The following is a 21,083-nucleotide window of genomic DNA, read 5'->3' on the forward strand; positions in this document are numbered from 1 at the left end:
AATCTAGTTGTTATGATGCACAAATTGATGTCTTCAGAACAGTTCATGATGCATAACAGGCTTCAATTAAAATGATCCGACAGATACAGGCGGATATGGAGGAGATGGGGATGGAGGTGGGTTTAGAGTATGGCACGATTAAGCAGCTTAAGGCAACTTAAATAGGACGCAGTATGTGTTGTATATTGTATTAGCTGCACATGACGTGATCGGCTGATGCAAGCTTGACTCACGTGACCTGCAAGAACTGACGCTACGCTTGATTTCTCAAACGTTTTCGTTGTAAGGCCCCCTTTTTGTAGAGAGCATGAAATCCACGGCCCCCAGTTTGAGAACCGCTGGTTTAAACAGTTACTGCATCCATATGAGCTAAATAAATAATGGAATTGGCCATTGAGGAACAGAATCTCACGTCATCCAAATCCTTTCTGCATCTGCTGGGTGTTATCCCTCCCCGGCAGGGCCAGCTGTCATCGCTATCACCCTCTCATTACACACACACAACACATACTGTATACAGCCCATAATGAGACTATTACAATTGTCCATATGGAACACCATCATGCGACCATAAAGAACTTCTACGGTGACTATTAACAGCAAATAATAGAAGAACTCTTTCTTGCGAACAAAAAGCGGCATCTAGCCGTCAAAGTTTTTGTCTTATTAAATCTTGTACTGCATGCGGATCCGTTTCCTGCCTGGTTACTCTGACTATTTGTTACACTTTCGAAGCACTACGGCGACACAGGACTAAGATGTCGTCACGTTTTTACTTCTTTGCCGAAGGAGATAACGTATTTACAAAATGCGCTCTGTAGAGCAGTTTGTCCATTTAGGGCCACTGTAGAAACAACATGGAGAACTCCATGTAAGGGGACCCACGGTGTATGTAGATAGAAATAGCTCATTCTAAGGAAATACAAACAAAACGCATTACGTAAGATCTTTATACACCTCTGAAGACATAGTCATGTACTGTATATCATATTGCATTTCTGTTAAAGATCCTCCAAAAATGACCCACAGCACCTTTAACCTTTGTGGCCTTTTCTAGTTACAAGAATGTATATTTGAAACACATAAAATCACAACTTTACAGAAACTAGTCTTGGCTCCTTAGAGGCTGTTCAGAAGGGCAAGTGGGATTTCAGTAAACTGCAAAGGTCAAAGGGTGAAATATATGAGAAGTGTGCTGGTAAACATCTTACTGTAGAATAAATGACCCTCTGTACTGTTCAGGGTGTGACTGTACACTTGTGAATGGCAGTATTGGTCATTTGCCAGCTCTTATCTGTAGCACACTAAACGTGTGACCTAGATTGAAACAAGTTGTTCCCCCACCTGTTTGCTCAAATAAAACCACACAGCAACCTCTGCATTGCTCTGTAACTGCAAAATGATTTTCTAAGTGATTCTCTACGACTAGTTTAGATTCAAGTGAAGTCCTGCTGCTGTCGGATTGACTCGGAATGCATGAATATGCATGAATCTATGGACGGTCAGCTGGCACTTGACTGACAGGTCAACTCTTGTGACATGTGATGCGAAGCGTATGACTTCATCTCACGTTGTGAGAGTTAGTCATATGGTAAAGTCCTCAAAGAATGTTCAGCATATGGCAAGTAAAATTATAGGCGACTAAACATACACCCATATCAACGTTCATCCTTGAAGTCTCAGAAAAGTACTGTACTTTAGTCACTGCACCAAAGATGCAAAGTGCATTAGCTGTCATTTGTGCCAAATGCAATAAGATATAAACTTCCTTTACTATTATTAGGATTATTAAAGTACTGTATCAGCACTCAGTATTGACAAACGTACTGTACTGTGAGGGGTGTTGGGGGTAAGAGTTATGCTCGGGTTATGACTCGACGCAGCTGCTGTTTCGGAGGCGCTATAAAAAAGGGATGTAACCTTTGGAGGGCAGCTGCTCCTGAAGTCACGGGGTCTATTCTAAACTAAACTTAGATTGATAGAAACGTGAAAGTGCAGTCGTAGCAGGGCTGTCCCGTATGCTCTGACGTCTCACATTAGAGTCATATACATTGACTTTAACAAAGACTTCAAAGGGCGATGACGGCCCCTGTGTGCAGGCCATATGTTTCTTTCTCTCTGCGCATTTACACGTAATGCTTCTGGCCATTAACAAAAGAGAACAGTCAGCTGTTCTGGGAAAAGAATCAGAATCAGATGAAAAGTACAAAAAAATACATTCATAAGGCTAAATGGTGCACTGACTGAGCAAAGATGACTAAACTAAAACAGATTTAGTCAACCCCATTAGATCCATTGAGTCCATTAGAATATTTATCGCAAACAAATTCAGTGTAGTGATAACACGCCCTGTCTGAGTTTATTTTGTGATAATGACCAGCTGACTGACTGACAAATGCATAAATGTACATTTAACATTGATTGGAGTTTAAATGGTTTTGTTATGTGAGGAAAGTAATGTCAGAAACTGAACAAAACTGAACACCCTCTCTATTTTTTGTATAGTTCTTTTCAGTTTTGTTTTATAGTATAAAAGCTAAAACTCTCCTTAGCATTTTAAAATCTAACCTAAAAACGAGTTTTCTTGATAGTTTGTGTATTTGTCATGTTTCTTCTTGTTTTTTTATTGTGCAACGTGTCTTGAGAAGCTTGCTTTAAAGGGATACTCCACCCAAAAATGACAATTCTGTCATGAATTACTTCCAAATCTTTGTTCTGTTGAACACAAAGAAAGATATTTGGAAGAATGTTAGCAACTGACAGTTTTGGGCCACCATTAGTAGAAAAAACGAAAATGGTAGTCAAAGGTGCCCCCGAACTGTTCGCTTTACATTCTTCAAAATACCTAATTTTGTGTTCAACAGAACAAAAAAATGATACAATCATTTTTTCCTACTATGGTAGTCAATGATGTTCCAGAAATGTCAGTTGCTAACGTTTTCGAAAGATTTTTTCTTTGTGACTTCACTTATCACTTTCTTTGTGTTCATCAGAACAAAGAGATTTATACAGGTTTGGAACAACTTGAGGGCGAGTAAACGAGGACAGAATTTTCATTTTTAGGTGGAGTATCCCTTTAACACTATATACAAAATTGAGTTCAACTCTAGCTATATTTGCAGTATGCAAGGAGCAATGATGCTGTCTAACTTTAACACATGTGAGGCTTGTATTTCACCTTGACCTGTGAGTTAACAGAACCCTGTAAATTATATTTATGACCAGGCCTCTTTATTTCATTTCTCAGCTTCTGAGATCAACATTTACAGTTGTGTTATAAGGTTGTGTTATAAGATTTAGGATGTCATAATTCCAGTATATCCATGTCTGGAAAATTAACATGTTACATAATTTAATTCCAACAAATGAATAATATCTATTCACCTGAAGTTAAAATAAGTCTTATTTGCATCATGTTCAAGCTCATCGTGTAGATGTGTGTTTTTTCCCCGAACCCATACAGGCTTCCATGAACATTCACACCCATCTGGCATTTCGCAGAAAATATACTGTAATGTGCAGTGATTTTATTGGCAATAAGATTTACAGGTGTTGTTGAGGTCACCTTGTAAAGGACTACTGATTAAATATACTTGTCGGTTTCAAAGAATGTGAGTTCCAAATTTGATGGACAAAAACTGTTTGTACACATTTTGGGTTGTGTTGGTGGTACAGACCCCAGACCAAGACAAGATGAGCCCAGTTATACCTTAAACAAACCTAAGGTGCTCACCCTCATGTCCTTTCATTCCTGTATGAAGAACGCAAAAGAAGATATTTTGAAGGGAGAGAGATTTCATTTGATACTCCATGTAAAATGAAAATGTTCATATACTGTAAGTTTTCCAGAAGGGAAAACAGCATCTCCTGTGGTCAGATTGGGGAAGGACTTTGATATGCAAAAAAAAGCCACGAGTGAGCTTTATGACTAATAGACCTCACGGCTCTACATACCCTGAGAGGATATGTTTGGAATAACATACCATAATACTCATACTACCCAGCCCATCACGTGCTTTACTGGCCCTCCCCCCTTTCCTATTATCTGCTTTTCTATTGCCAAAAACAAAATATGTTTGAGACGTGGACGTTTTTAGCGCTGTACATATACAGTTCAAGTCTGTATAATTGTACAATTAAAAATGTATTAATTTAATGTAGCAAATATGTGAAGGGTGACGCCAGAAGAATACCCGAAAATTAAAATAAATGGCCTAAATTTTGCATGACGCAAGCTTTAACAACCCCTCATAAGAATAAACAGGCCTACTATACAGTACTATACTAAACTTTACTGCACGCTACATTATAGCAATCATAGTTACTGCTTATATTAGTTGTACTAGTGGTGGTTACTATATAATACTCATTAACTAAAAAACTGCTGTAAATGCTGTATTTTAATATTTACAATAGTAAGGTTCTGAAAGAAAAGTAGAACGTTGGATTTTTACCACAGTTTACCATAGTGTTTATTTTTCATGTTTTAACCGTAATACAAAAAACGTAAAAAAAAATGTATACGTAATGCTAGTGCTTTTGAATACAGAATTTTATTTATGCTGATTTTAAAAGTTAAACGTTTTCGTTTCAGAACCCAAAAAACACTAATTAACTTTTAATTTCGTTTTCGATTTCGCAAGAATTGGGGAGAAAACATGTCCATGGCTGCATCCGAAATGGCATACTTCCTTAATATATAGTAGGCGAAAAGCAGTAGGCGAATAAATAGTGTGTCCGAATCGTCAGTATTCATAAAAGAGTAGGCGAGAAATACCCGGGTGGTGGACTATTTCTCGCGAGATTTAGACGTGCGTATACTGATGTTGCGTCCGAATACCTACTACGTATGAGAAAACAGTACTTGCACAGAGTAGGCTAGTATGTCCGAATCGTCAGTATTAAATAAAGAGTATGCGAGAAATTCCAGGATGGCTTACTGGTTACGCCCACAGTCTGAAGCACTCAGCGATGGATACTTGAGATGCTCTATATCCCATGAGCCCATGGGACCGAAAACCGCCCACAGCCCGCAAAACAGTCTCAGCCGACTTTCATGTACAATTAAACATGTTGTTAATTATTGTAAAGCTAATGTAACAATAACATTCACCTTGCTTTGTTCTTAAATTGACCGTGTTTTATATTGTGCATATAGTTTTAATTCATAGAATTGAAATACGAAGCAATAATATTGACTTTATTTTCAGCAGTTTATTTACGTTTGAGTTTTATATGTATATTTGCCCGTTACAATATTATATATTGCTTAAATGTTTTTGTTTAACTCGCAGATATAACAAAATAAATGATAATTATTCACAATATCATTTTAATCAGGTGGTTTTACACTTTGGCGCATTTCAACGTTCTAATCACCTTTCATGAACGAATAATTACAAAACACAAATAAACCCTAAACCAATTAATTACTAAAATTAAATTACTTATTTATCCAAACGGAAAATGAAGAGACGTGTAAAAATGGTGTAGTTTTATGGACAAGGAAAGAAAAGAACAGATGAGGAGAAAGTGTAAGTAAAACGAGAGCGTGGTCGGATAAAATTTGGATAAGGTCCATTTTAAAACATACTTGGCACATAAAAAACATCACAGAAGAGATTTTCTCAGGTTGGTTTTAATACTACAATAGAATGTATATTAGAGCCACATGGGTGTACAGTATCTACGTGAGAGACATCAACCGATAGGCAGAAAACAGACAAAAGAATAATTAGCAGCAGTTTACAGTCAATAAGCATTTTTTCTGTTACAAAAAGAACATTTCATTGGCATAATCATTCTTCACAATGGGAAGTGTGAATGGGTCTGTTATTGCCGAAATTTAACTGAGAAAACACATCGCAAAATCACAATGCTGCTGTATTCCTTTTAATTTTTTACTTTTATCAAAAGCATGTAGCCCTACAAGATAAAAAAAAACTAAAAAGCTCTGAATGTGCTGTACTTGGAGAAAATTGAAATCTTTGTTTCATGTGTTGTTTACTTGTACAAAACCCATAGTAGGTAAGGTTATTAATGCAAACTGTATCTCATAACTTAAATTGTTGCGATTGTCATTACATCACATGGCTAATCTCTGGCCCACACTCCAGTAAAGTAGGTGGCGGATATGCAGATAAAACGTATGTTGCCACCCACCGTTAAAAAGGGAAAGAAGAAGAATTACGTCACATAATCACGTCAATATGGTGGACAACGGCCGAGCGCATTCATGCTACGGCACTCCACTTCACATTTAGACAGACCCTAGCAACTTCCCTAAGCACTTCCCCTCGGGTTAGTCCCCGCCGCCATTTTGAAGTGCGTTCCACTTCGTGAAGTGAACAAGGGACGTTTATATGGATAGACCCTCGTTCCCTCGATTTTCACCGAGGGAGCGATTCTACTTCACATGTACACTTCAAGCTGCTCCATATCCCACAATTCAACTTGATGTGACGTCACAGCAGATCGCTCAATTGTAGTCTACGTGTATTCATTTTTTGTGAATGAAACGCATAATAACGTGTATTACAGATATTGTGAGATTTAATTGCATAATACGTCTAGCTAGCTTTGCCTATGTTTACAGTCAAAGTTTATACTAATGATGTTATGAATGTGTAATTCATACATAGAGGATATTTTTATATTTTCTATAACAACTGACGTGAATTTATTTCATGCACCATTCTATATACATAAGCGCGGGTTTATTTAATAATTCAGCTTCAAAATGAATACCAAGTGATCAAGGGCTTAGTGCGTTCCATTTAAACCTTATTCACGAGTTCCGCCTGTAGTGGGCACTCGTGCACCGTAAGCAATGACGCACATCCGAGTCAACGAGACTGAGGGAAATTTGCGGCATAAAATTTTGGACTGGAACGCACCCCAATTCAGGCAAAACAGTACGTACCCATTTAGCCCTCGTAAAGTACATATTTACTTGTATTAAGTACGTACTCATTGAGTATGCCATTTCGGATGCAGCCCATCTCTTCTAGGGGAAGTACTTGAGGCAGAAGCGCCCTTGTTGTCTAGTATACATTGTGTAGTATGCAGGAAGCAGCGAGTATGTACGTGAGCGTTTCGTTCACTGTTTCCAATAACGGGACGGAGGGGGTGGGATGAGCCGCACGTGACGTTAACGATCCTGTTAAAACGCAGAGCTTCTGCGCACCGCTACAGACAGTCCGTCCGCGCTCACAGAGTCAGAACCGCTACCGCCGCACCTCCTGCATACATCGAAACCCGTCTCTCATTAATCTCATATTCCGAGTGTGTAATACCGGAGAGAACAATGATCTGAAGACATCTAGACGAAAGATTCGTGAATGTAATTCCATTACATTCATCTATTAAGCGCGCGTCAACGTCCGCTTTGGTTTTCTCGTCTCCGCAGTCGTCTTCTCTTTAAGAGATATACGTGCTCATGCGATTCTTCAGACTCACATTTAAGTGTTTCGTGGATTGTTTTTGAAGGTGCTGTTTAAATCCAGTGTCTTTTTTCGTTTGCGACCTATTATTTATTTCTCAAACGCGCATTTTGATTAATAGACCCCAATACCGTTGCCAAATTCGCCGAGAAAATCTCACTGCCATCCGCTATAAAGGCTTGACATTGAGAAGAGGAAAAATCATTCTTAAAGAATAACACTGTTGATTTTTTATTATTATTAAAAAGGGTAAAGGACCAGATCCTAACAGGATCGTCTGACGAACAAAACGGACATCTTGGTGTGAATAAGAGACTTAAGATAAAATAATAAGTCAGAGATATCAAATATTTATTTTTTGACTGCTGGTTAAAATCCTTCTGGTGACAAGGTTGAGGGTTGCTTTTGTTTACAAGTGTGATGGAGAAGACCTCCTTAGACGCAGACTGCTGCGCCCTGAGCGTGGTCCTGGTGGAGGAGAAAAAGGGTCATCTCATTCCCAATGGAAACGCGCATCAAGGCGTCAATGGGAACCTCATCGGAGGGGCCAACGGGGTGCCTATCTCAGCGTCCACTGGAGTCATAACAGCTGCGGAGAAAGCAGGTTACCCCGAGCGAGAGACATGGACCAGACAGATGGACTTCATGATGTCCTGCGTGGGGTTTGCCGTGGGGCTGGGGAACGTCTGGCGCTTCCCGTACCTATGCTACAAAAATGGTGGAGGTAAGACATACACATCGCTCTCCCGTACATTAAGATACCTCAAGATCGCCCCCCCTCCCCCATATCTGACGTCACTACACGGTGGAGGACACCTCCTGGCTGTCTGACTTGAATCATTCGTTCATTCATTCATGCCATTTTCAAGCATTGTCTATCTATTGACATGTAAAAGTCGTTTTTTAAAACTCAATGTAATTGATTAAATCACATTATGTAATGCTGCTTTATACATAGTTAAAAACATATTTAAATATGAATCCATGAAGAACTGCGTAAAAACAATGGATATTTATTTTAAAGAAAGATAGCACAAGCACAATAATCAAAATATGTCACTCTTTATGTTTTAGTTTAAATGATAAAACAGTAGATGCTATGTAAAGACAAAAAAGCATTACTGGTACATTGTGGCCAATGTGATGAAATGCTTACTCTCCCACGAAGCCAGTGTGAACTTGGTAATACATTTTTGGTAATACAGTCCAAATGCCGTCTACGAAAATAAATATATTATAAATGTACATTATATATCTTATATTGACGTTTTGTGATGTTTCCAAATGTAAAATCATAGTATAGTTTATGATTGTATACTTTGTAGTTTTAAATGGCATTCCTATATAGAAGGAAGCCTTGAGCTACGTGCTGTATGGCAGGTTCTTAAAGTGATCTCCAATGTTTAGGTTTTTTCCTTTAAACTCGGGAGGCGTGTCTTAATCCAGCGGTCATTTATTGCTGCGTACTGAGTGCGCAACGGCATTGCGCAACACCATGTGCGCGCTCCCCTTTTATATCACAGCATCAAATACGTGGATAAAATGAAATGCATGGACACAGAAGAGGAACTGCGACGCTGTTCTAATCTTAAATGCGTCGAATGCAGTTCACGATAGCACATGTAGAGGTCACACATTCCCGTGCCACCCTTAGAGGTCATACATTCCCATACAAAACGGCTTTGAGATGAAACCATTTTAATGTTATATCTAGGCAGCAATTGTTCAAAGTTACATTAATGGTCAATGTTTGATGATTCTTGATGTGCGTGAACACATCTACCTAAATAATGGGATATACAACTACACAGTTCAAATGACTCCTTCACATCCTAGCTCACACTTTATAGGACGCAATTACAAATGATTGTATCTAATGACAAAAAAGTGCTCTTTATGTAGGCAGCTCACTAGGTTTTGTGTCTGACAGCTGATTCCAGTATAGCATTCTAAAAGCCTGGTGCACCTCTCATCATCAGCCTAGCTGTTTCAACACTCTTGTGCTGTATGAGTCATCCTTTGATGGCTATAAAATGAGGCCATGTCTGCCTTACACTTTAAGACCCCATTAAAAAGAGATCCATTGTATTTGCCTGAATGACAAGGCTGTCTCCCAGTGTCCTCCGAACCCTGGATGCTGTCCAGAATTTGCTGAATGAATGGCCATACGTTAGCAGTGCAGTTTGTTAAAAGAGTTTTTGTCATCACGTCTGGAGGTACACTATGGGGATATAAGCAGACCCCGATAGAATCTGTAGACTTTTTTCTGTGATATCTGGAACACTTGTGGAGTGGATTTAAACTTAGTGTAGTAATAACTTACAGAATGCATAACAGTATTCAAATGAAAATTGAATGTAGTCTCCCACAAAATTAGAACTTTATTTTCCTGCCTAATTCAATTACATGTCAGGTCATAAATACAGTATAACGGAAGACGGACATCTTTTCTTATGTTATGTAACATACACAGAACGTGTGAACTGTAACCGTGATCCTCGTACCTTGTCTAAAAACAGTATTTGTCTTTGGCACCTGCTGGGTCCCCGCAGTGAGTGAAATGTCAAGACTTGGTCAATGTTGTGTTAGGTTTCATTTCCATTCACACTTGATGGCTAACTTGATTTAATTCCCTCCGGTTATTTAGACAGAGAAGATGTCCGTGTGTTTTGGACCTAAAGACTCACCCACCTGTGGTAGGGTCATGGAAACAAGCCGATGGGAACGTTTCACGAAAAACATCAATTCTTCTGAAAACAAAAAGCGATTCAAATGGGACAAGAAAAATGAGACGCATGAGCGTCTAGAGAGAATTGGCTGAGCCTTTGAGCTCCCCTTCACCAAATACTTGCTTTACCCCCAACAAGGAGCTCTAAGGTAACAAAATGACTCGTCTCCTGGTGGGTCGCCAAACTCTATGTGCCGTCTTTGTGTGTAATACTGATAGGCCGCCTGAATTGTTTTGCCAAATAAAATCAGGGCTCTCAAAGACGCAAAAGGTCTCGCTGGCAGGCGAAGAGTAAATACGTATCATGTCTCACATTCTTGTACTCTGCGCTCGCGGTGTGTGAGACACTTGTGATATTTACCTTTCCATTTCAGGAGACGAGTTTAGATGCAGACAAATTCTTACTTATTCAGACACAGAAGCTTTTGTTTGTGGCTTTGTGCATTAGCAGGCTTTCTTTGTCGTGTTTCTCAATATATCTCAGTGACAGCTAAAGGAGCTATATTTTTTCTAAATTCCTCCAACAGTGTTTTTATATGAGATTACTAAAAGTGAAGTTCACCCAAAAAATTCTGTCATCATTTATTCACCCTCGTGTTATTAAAAACCTCTATATATGACTCTTTCAAACCCAAAGAAGATATTTTGAGAAATGTCTCTGTGGTTTTGTGTCCACGCAACGGAAGTCAAAAGACATGTTGTTCTTCGAAATATCTTCTTTTGTGTTTTTCAGACGAAGAAAGAAACGCCATGATGAGTAAATGAGTTTTCATTTTTGGTTGAACTATCCCTCTTAAAGGAAGACTCGAGCAATATCATAGCGCTAATCTGTACTTTATTAGGGTTTATGGTGGGGTGAAAGGTCACATTATCTGTTCTTTATACAGCTTTGCCGTCACAAAGACCTGCTCTGCTCTTGCTGTGCAATCTGGGGTCACAAAACCTACATTGAGATGCGTTGACTGACACGCTGTGGCATCAGTAAGACAGAGTCTACCTGTGAGACAGTTAACAGTCTGGTCTCTCTGTTGCCGGGTTACCGCCTCTTCACAGCATTAGTGGTACATCAGTGTTGAAACAATCCAAGCTGAACGGAATGGCCACATAGTCTGTAGATTTATGATCTCTGCAGTCCTCTTCCTGCCCTTGGCTGTTGGGTCCGCAGTATTATATCGCATCTGGGCTATAGGTCGCCCATCCAAACGAAATCTCTGTATACTGAAGCATTGTGTTGCGACACATCTTTATAATACCGTCTGGTATTGCGCTTCCAGTAAGCGTATGGACAAAACTTTTCTGCAGTAATTTGCAAATTTACAATGCGAAGCAATGCATTGAATTTAACCGTCACTTTCTATCTGAAGAATGAACAAGAATGAATATTAGCTATGACCAAGAATTTTACACAAAATGGCAACTTTCTCTTCCAAGATGAGTTAATACTACTACAACTCATTTTAAAAGCTGTAATGATCACAATGTGCTCCATTGTTGTCTAAATAAAATGTGTGGAGGTAACTGCTCAATGTTGATTTTCAACGGTTAAGGCGTGAGAATGTATGTGAGGCCAATACAGTGATGTAAATGTTGGTATTTTGCCCTGACTGACATCAGTTTCTCGCTCCACGTGGACTAGAGATTAAGAAGAGCGTCTGTTAATCTTTTAATCCCTTTTTTCTGACTGCAACCCAACACCGGGCCTTTTACGGTTCACCCATTTGAATGTAACTTTACCTTACAGTATATGTTGACAAAAGTAACAGTTTTTGTAGCATATTTCAGTGGTGCTTGCTTATAAACATAATCACTTCAATTTTTGCAACAGAGGTTTGGATTAAACGTTGCCACGTAACTGTCCTGTAGATTTGAATGACATCATGTGACCTGGTTTAGGTATTTTGTGACCATCAGAGCATCAAAAAGACTTTGGGGGTGGACACTGTTAAATCAGGCAAGTAAGCTACCGACAAACATGTTGACAAGTCTCTGAGGTAGAGTCTGAGTCAAGTTTTAAGTCAAGTCTTTGGTCCCAAGTCTAAATAAAATCACACATTTTTCTTTATCATTTTTATATCTCGGTTGTCCGCTGCTTTTGTAAACAAAGTACAAATCCATTCTTAAACTGTGTTGTACGAAAAATCTTCAAATGTGGGAATGTAAGAAACCAGTTACCTTTTCATATTCATGTTACCATTCTGGGGCAGATTCACAAAACTGTTCTTAAGACAAATGATAGGAAGCTCATATAGAATGCTCCTTCTTAAGACGTTCTCAAATATTTTCTTAAGAACATCTTTATTTTTTCATAGGAATAAAATGACAAATGCGTTGTAAATCGATCTTGAGAAAAAAATGTAAGAACAGTTTTTTCGGGAATACGAAATATTCCTAACTTTTTTCTTAAATCAGAATTTAAGAAGAAAGTAAGGCAGTTAAGAAGAATTTTCTTTCTTAAGAATGATCTGTGAATCCCCCAGAGATTTATAAATCCAAATGTTAATAAAACGAAGACAGCACTATCGCATGGTACTGACGATTTCATGAATAAATACTTTTTTAGGGTTCGTCCTTTGGAATTCAAACCTGTTCACAGAGACTGATCTCATGGTTTCGTAATATTTTCCTTGTGGTTATGGTTGATCAACTTGAGGGAATTTTCTTTCAGTTAAATGTATATCTTCCTTTCGAATGGGCGTTGCAGTAATTACAGGTATAACCACATCTTTTCTTTGTATCACTAAGGTCAACTGATTTTCCTAATCCACATGATTGATATAATATTTTGAATAATATAATAATCATGCTGACCAATATTCAGAGATTCGACTTGCAAGGAATAAAGTGAGCAATTGTTCTGAAATGTCAATCAATGTCGTCACTATGTGATTCATCGCATGACATGTACAGCGGGTGCGATTGGCTTCAAAAGTTCAAAGTGGCTGGTTTCAAATCACATTTTCCAAGAGGTCCTGTGGCAAAAACGAAAATAAATAGGTATCTGTTATGTCCAAGATTACGCTAGGAACATTTTCCTTCAATGAAGTGCATGTGGTCATCTTCATTTTCACCTGCTAATACATGAAAAATGTCTTTGGCTCATGAGCTGAGCGCCATATGTGTTCACAGAGCGTCTACGTCCATCTGCGGTGTTGGGGGAGGAGTGGGAATCTATATTTAAATGATTGGTCCTCTCATCACCCGAGGAGCCAATCAGATCTGTCTGTGTTTTGTGGTTTTAGACGGCTCTTCAGACAGGAATAAAGATGCTGCTGGGATTGTGTTAAAGGATGCTGTAAATTGCTCAGCCGGTCTTCACATGTCAATTTCGCTGACTGGAAAACCGGTTTCATCACCCTCGTACTGTTTTTAGCCCATCCAGAGTTGAAAGCTCGGACAAACTTGAGATAGCTGTCTTGTCGGTTAAAACTGTATATTGGCTTGACTTTGTGCTAAATTAAATCAGAGGTACACATGAGACAGCTCAGCTAATGTTACAATTTTGAGTTACTGTATGTGTGCCTTGATGCATTTTATATTGAATTTCATCGGAAAATGTGATGTACGATAAAGTGTAAGCATGTTCAAAGTCAAGTTTTTTCATCTTTTTTAAAGACAATTCAAAACCAATTTGACCGATACCATCTATTTACTTAAAAAAGAAAAAATGTCAACGAGACGGTGAAAATGTGGTTATCGTGAAGTCTTGTGTCCACGATAACCGCGTAGTAAAAATGATACCGCGACAGCCGTTGTATACTGTGCACAGATCAGCGCAAATTAGCTTTTGTGTTTGAAGTGAGTCGGGTGAGATTTTTCATCTCTTGCGCAGTCACGACATCAACCGCTGCAGTACGTGCCGGACGTGCATGTGTGTATGAGTCACTCTCGCTCTTATTCCGCGCTCTCGCGTTGACCCGCAGTCACATTCTCATGCACCATCCGTTTGCAGGCACTGCTGCGGCGTCCTCCCTTTTGTTTGCAAATCCGCACAACCCACGTTTGCATATTTCCTAGCTGGCTTTACTCAGTGAAACAGACTCACGTCAGGATGCATTTCCAGACATGTCCGTTGTTTCCCAACGCACCAGAGATGCGTGTTGTGCAATGTGTTTGGTGTAGGCGGTTCATCAAAAGTCTTCTTTCTGTACAACGACAAAAGCTCTTTTATTGTGGAATAGAGAACCGGCAAAGCTCCAAAAGACATAATCATTTTTTAAAAAGGTTTTAAAGCGAGAAGTGGACATTTAATATATAGATTTATTGTTATTACTGTTTTTTTCTGTAAGGGACATTTAGGCCGTGTTTCAACTCGCCTGCATAGTTTGTATTGCGTAACAATGTCACTTTGTATAACGACTCGCTCTCCATCACCATCGCTGTCACTTCTCTTTACTCTTTGCTCTTTTTTCATTCGCGCTCTCTAATCTCCCACAGTCAGCCTGGCCTTTGTGTGACAGGTGACATCATCAAGAGTTTCATTGAGCACGGTTTTTAGCAGAGGCTAGGAAACCCGTCCACCTCCATCCCCATCAGTCGGCTTAGCTGCTACCGCAGATGTCAATCTCAGATCTGTCGGGCGAAGCTTCATTGCCACCGACGCGTCTGTGGGCTGCCGCGCAGAGCGTATGATGAATAATAATGCGGCCAGCAGCAGTCAAATCTTAAGTGGCACGCCAACGTGTGATAGTGTTAGTGCACAAAAAGCAGATAAATCCCTGGGAGACAACACCTACGGTGCATTAAAACGCTCTCTTGCATTTGTTTTTTGTTGGGTTAATGTGCAAAATATACATCATGAGACCTCGGTTTATATCGTCAGTGGATTATTTTATTGGACAATGATACATTATGATGCCTCGTGACTCGTTTGCAGTTATGTTATTGACCCTATTTACTCTCTTGACCCTGATGGTAAATCTGGCTTAAGCTGGTTAGCTGTGTTTTTAAACATGGTTTTCATGCTGGTCTGGGCTCGTATGAGCAACGTGTGGATGGTTTGTTGTTGGTCTGAGATCACCAGCCAGTTCTTGCATCAGCTACCGTTTTACAAAATAAAGCTGCAATCTTTGGTCAACATCATCAAACCCCTCCCGCCAACCACCTGCCATAACTTGAGAGACCACTTATCAGCATCCGATCAATTCCCATCTTATCGCAATAAAATGCCCTGAATATGTGTTTTGTAACATTTGTCATTGTGTTTTCATGTGTTTGCAGGGGTGTTTCTCATTCCATATGTGTTGTTCATATTTCTGGGCGGCATTCCGATATTCTTCCTGGAGATTGCGCTGGGTCAGTTCATGAAAGCTGGAAGCATCAACGTGTGGAACATCGCTCCACTTTTTAAAGGTTTGTTCTGTTTTAACACACTTTGACGCTTTTTTAAGCTGTTCTGCTCATCAGCTGGACTAGATTGTATTCTAACCAACTGCATTTGCATTTCTTATTCATAATTGCAGAGCAATTGATGTCAAATGTCCTTTATGTTTTTGATTTGTGACGATGTTTTCTGGTCTTACCAACTTATATAATTCTACAGTATACGCCGGAAATTGTCTTGTTTTCCAGTACAAATATCTAGACTTCTTAAATTGAGATAAATTTATACTGTATGAGAAGCAAAATTACAAATTAAGTCTTATTTTCAGAAAAATGTAAGTTCATGCTTAAAATTAGAAAAAATATTTGCCACTGGGGTAGGAAAAACAAAAAAGAATAATTTTAGGGGGAAATAATATTCTTTTTTAACCTCATTGGCAGATATTTTTTTCTTGTTTTAAGCATAAATTCTCTTAATTTTGATACAGTTTGCATAAAACAACACCTAATCTCTTACGTCATTCTGCTTCTTAAGTAAATGTACCTAATAGATATTTTTAGATAGTTTTACTGTGAAGACGACAAAATACTAAGAAATTAATTTTCGCAGTGTGCCCAACTTCTGTAGGTCATTATTTACAAATCATTGCAACGATATCTGACAGCAGAACATCAAGTATCCCCAAGCGATATTTCATTTAATACAAACACAATTTCATCACAATGTAATATAATAAATTACTTTTTCTTGTTACGTAACCAAGGCCATTTGGACAGAGAAACATAATATTAACCATACATCAAGAATAATACCGAGGCCAAACTACATTTTACAATCAAATCCCGATTTAATGCGTCACATTACTGAAGTTAAACACATGATTTCTTCTAGGACTTGGTTACGCCTCCATGGTGATTGTGTTCTTCTGTAACACGTACTACATCATGGTCCTGGCCTGGGGTTTCTATTACTTCATAAAGTCCTTCAACGGTACGCTGCCCTGGTCCACCTGCAACAACCCGTGGAACACAGAACATTGCATTGAGATCTTCCACCATGGCGACTGCCATAACGGAACCATTGGCAACTCCTCATTTGGCAACCTGACATGCGAGGAGCTCGCAGCGGGCCGTTCGCCTATCATTGAATTTTGGGAGTGAGTGTTTGATTTGCTTCAATCATTTTATATTAAATGCGAAGTGCTTTAGAAGAGTATACTGTAAAATATAAAGTCCTGTAGCATACTGTACTTTCATTTATTATAGTAAAGCTCAAACACTATATTATTTAGGAACTTTACTTGAGTTTACTTTACTTTACTTGACTTTTTTTGAGTTTACTGAAAAAAGTACTATAGTATACTACAGTATTTTTTTGTGTTTTATGAGGTGTATGAATACACAATTACTATTTTTTTACATGATATATTATTCAAGGCCAAATCTCAGCTTTTGGAAGGGCAGAAATCTGTTTAGAGTGTACCAAGCTCAGGGATTCACTGTTTAAAGCGGCTTACGTTGTGTTTTAAAAGGGTTGACGGCTCACATTTTTCTTGATATTTGGGATTTTAAAGCTTCAAAATATGGCAAAGATAGCTCGTCCTCAACTTTATGACATCAGGCAGACGCATCGACACATGACCGCTGATGTTCACACATTACTGAGTGATCAAAAACTAAATGCTGACTGTTGTCGTGATTGTAAACCAAACTTACACCGGAGGATATGGGTCTAGTGTTTTCATTCATGAATGTCATTTCCATCTCAGGAACAAAGTTCTGAACATCTCAGAAGGGCTGGATAAGCCAGGTGCCATGAACTGGGAGATGACGCTGTGTCTGCTGGCCGTCTGGGTTATGGTGTACTTCTGTGTGTGGAAGGGCGTGAAATCAACTGGAAAGGTAAGGACACAACGGCGAGGTCATGGGTTTGAATGCACATACTGATAAGATGTTGATTTGGATAAAAAAACTCCCGATATATAAATGTAAACACCAGTGTTCGGTGTAACTAGTTACTATGTAATTAGTTACTGTAATTTAATTACTTTTCCCTTTAAAAGGTAAAGTAAGGGATTACTCTTCTTTTTTTGTAATTTAATTACAGTTACTTTTGATGTAATTAAACTAAATACTTTGTGTAATATATGTGTGTGTAATAGTGGAATTGACATCAAAATTCAAAGTCTAACTTTAAAATCTGTGCTTTAATGTATAATTCTCACATTTGTAATACTTTGGTCAGTTAATAATACTACTTTATGTAGTTTAATATTATTTATTTGAATGAATTAAAAGAGCCCTTTCATGCCTATCCTTGAATCACTTAACTAATCAAGGTTGATATAGGACATAGAAAGTATTTAGTAATAAGTAACTAAATACTTTTTGGAGAGAGTAATTTGTACAGTAATCTAATTACACTATTGAATATGTAATTAGTAACTAGTAATTAATTACTTTTTGAGAGTAACTTACCCAACACTGGTAAACACACACTATTGTGTGCAAATAGCCTATTAAATCCAAACCTTTTATGACAAATGAAACTCTAGCTGTCATTCTTAAAGGGACAGTTCACCCCCAAATGAAAATTCGGTCATCATTTACTCCCTCGTGTCATTCCAAACCTGTATGAGTTACTTTCTTCTGCCGAACACAAAAGAAGATATTTTGAAGAATGTTGGTAACTAAACAACGCTGGCCCGCATTGACTTCCTTTGTATGGACACAAAACCACATTGACATTTCTCAAAATATCTTCTTTTGTGTCCACAGAAGAAAGAGTCATAAACAGGTTTTGAACAACGAGAGGGTGAATAAACGAACTATCCCTTTAAATACGTACATAATGCCACCTTGCTATTCTAGCAGCACATTATGTTACAGTTCATAAAAACGCTGGTTGTAAAAACCTCATCTTTTTTTCATTAACCTCTATAAACTCATGTTATCGAATGCAATGTGACTTTCATTTGTAACCTTGATTCGCATAGCTCCTCCCACTGCTGCTTTCACGGTAGTGCAGAGGTGAGGCAGAATGGTTCCATAGCAACATTATTTGCCAAGGAGGTGTGGCGTGAAATATTACAAAGTGCCCTGTCAGGGAGCTGCCGTGTGATTGGTCAGTCACGGCCAGTGTCTGCAGTGGGACGTGATAAGCTGCTCGTGCAAACAGCCAACAGTCATATTCTGTGTCTGGGAGGCGGGCTAACGTGAACTTTAGTAATATAATAACTTTATTTAATTTCTTCTGCTCTATGCAAGGTCATCCTGGCACTGTTTTTCTGCATCACAGTGTAAACTCGTCTGTGTATTCAATGGTAAACAGTGGAAGTTACACACTGGCCAGGTTGTTTGAACTGGTATTTACTGTAGTTGCCAACTTGTATTTTTCCATAATTGTGTTTTTTTCTGTGATGCAAAGGACAGCTTGAGTAACCACTGAGTCAGACTCATTCAGAAGGAACGTTAACTGGCACACACACACATACGCAGACAATAAGTCTGTGTTACAGTAAGCTAATTGGCTATTTCAGAATCTGATTCATTATTACGGCCGCAGATACAAAGCAGCAGATTACCTCAGATTCGCAGGCCGCTTGGGAGTTGAAAGCGAGTTTGTTTACTGGTGGTATTTTTAGTTCAGTTACTGCATCTTTATGGTCTCTTAAAGGAAAGCGGTACAGACTGAAGTCTGAGCTGATTAAGGGGCGATTCACATTTCGCGTCTTTTGCGCGCGCAAAGTTCGTTATTTTAAATGTAGACACGCGGCAGGCGCGCGCAAATTGGAAGCGAAGCGCATAAGTTGCGGCACGCACATTTTTCTAGGCGCGCCGCATCGAGATGGAAATAGTTCAACTTTTCAGAGTGCCGCGTGTTTTCCGCGCATTTTTAGACGAGAAATGTGAATCGCCTTTTAAGGGTGTAGGAGCTAAATCTAAAACTTTAAGATACTAAATTGTTTAATCCCGGGATTGGTAAATTTACGCGCTTTCCTCATGTACTGTTGTTTGCTTCTTTGTTGTTGCCATAAAGAACGAACATACCATTTCTCTTTTGCATCACCAACGTAACAAACTTGCATATTCCAATTTAATCCATTGTATTTACAAACATTTGAAGCTTACAATGTCCACGAGTTACTTGTGCGAATGCGGTAAAAACCTTTTTGCCCTTCCGGGTCAAACACCTGCCTTACAACAGTAGCTAAGTCGCTTAAATACAAAAATGCACCACCGTGTTAACAGCGCCACTCAGTGGCTACAATGGAAATAACACACCATAACACAGTTTCGCTCCTACAAAGGGGTTATGGCCATAGATTTTAAACTGTTGTTCATCTGACAAGCTCATGAAAGATTTGCAAAAGTAACAAGTGAAAACTTTCATTTGCAAAAGTTACACATGAAAAGTCTTGGAAGAAACTTCAAAGAACTTCGCTGCTTTGGTGCCAGGACTCTTTAGAGTGTCATGTTGTTTCTTACGTACATTTTCCTTTACAGTATAGGCAAAGTTTTAAATAATTTGATATAATTTGAAAATATATAGATGAATACATTGTTAATATATTTCCATATATATAGGAAAATATAAGCACTTGGTTCCAACATTCAATATCATTTTTTGTGTATTCCCATTGTGGGGGTGGAGAAAGTACTGATAAAATAGAAATAAAAAATTCTAAACGCTCTCACTCCACAATGCGGTTTAGAAATAGCGGCCACGTTTCTGGTTTAACTCGGCGGCTTTGTACTTTTAGAGCTCGTTCTCCTTGGGAATTTAGGAGTTTTGTAGCACAAGTGAAGGTGAAAACTATGTCTGATAGTTGCTTTAACATGATGGGTTTGATCTAGAATGGCTGTCCTATTTTCATATGTGGAGCAATCATAGAAGGCTGCCAGAAATACCAAACAGAGACATGAGAGCCTAGCCGCTCCTGGTCTCATTTACATCCCCTGATAACAGCCCGTCTCGCATCGTCGGGGTTCAAAGTTCAAAGCAACAGCTCATTCAGTAAACTTCTTGCTGGAGTATCAGTGATGATCTGATAGCAGAAGAGTGTGAGACGTGTGCTACATGCTTCTCGAAGCTGTGCACATGACAGAACGCTCAGCACGTGACTCGCTTTGAGCCATAACAGATAACAAGTATTTAAAAACTGCTGATAATATTCACATGAACTGTATTTCATTAACTGGGATATATGTTTGTAGTTAAGACTGGCACACTTTCTACTGTCAGTATCGGTATAACAAATGCTGTCTGAACTAAACATGTCAACGGCTTCTCTCTCTCTTTTCTTCACAGATTGTATATTTTACTGCCACATTCCCATATGTGGTCCTGATCATTCTCCTGGTGAGGGGCGTTACTCTGCCCGGCGCCTATGACGGCATCATGTACTATGTCAAACCTAACTGGTCCAAGCTAGGAGAACCGCAGGTGAGATGTTAAAGAAGTCAACAAAAATCCCCTTGAATCCTCAGCCATCAGAGGTAGGCAGTATGAACAAAAAGCTGTGTCACGGTATGAGTATGATTTTATTTTGTGGTAACAATACATATCACAAAATAGTTGGATAGTTTGATAT

The 21,083-nt window shown here is 38.8% G+C and overlaps 1 protein-coding gene across 1 annotated transcript in view; it reads left to right on the forward strand.

The window, feature by feature from the left end:
* The first annotated feature begins 7,184 nt into the window (after positions 1–7,184).
* Positions 7,185–21,083, forward strand: part of slc6a8 (solute carrier family 6 member 8) — a 28,260-nt gene continuing 14,361 nt past the window's right edge. The window contains 5 exon segments of the mRNA XM_057355976.1: positions 7,185–8,166; positions 15,388–15,519; positions 16,382–16,646; positions 17,259–17,391; positions 20,801–20,935. Of these exon segments, the coding sequence (XP_057211959.1) occupies positions 7,863–8,166; positions 15,388–15,519; positions 16,382–16,646; positions 17,259–17,391; positions 20,801–20,935 (969 nt within the window). The 5' untranslated portion in view covers positions 7,185–7,862.

This window comes from Triplophysa rosa, linkage group LG17 (genome assembly GCF_024868665.1).
Source record: "Triplophysa rosa linkage group LG17, Trosa_1v2, whole genome shotgun sequence".
Taxonomy (NCBI): domain Eukaryota; kingdom Metazoa; phylum Chordata; class Actinopteri; order Cypriniformes; family Nemacheilidae; genus Triplophysa; species Triplophysa rosa.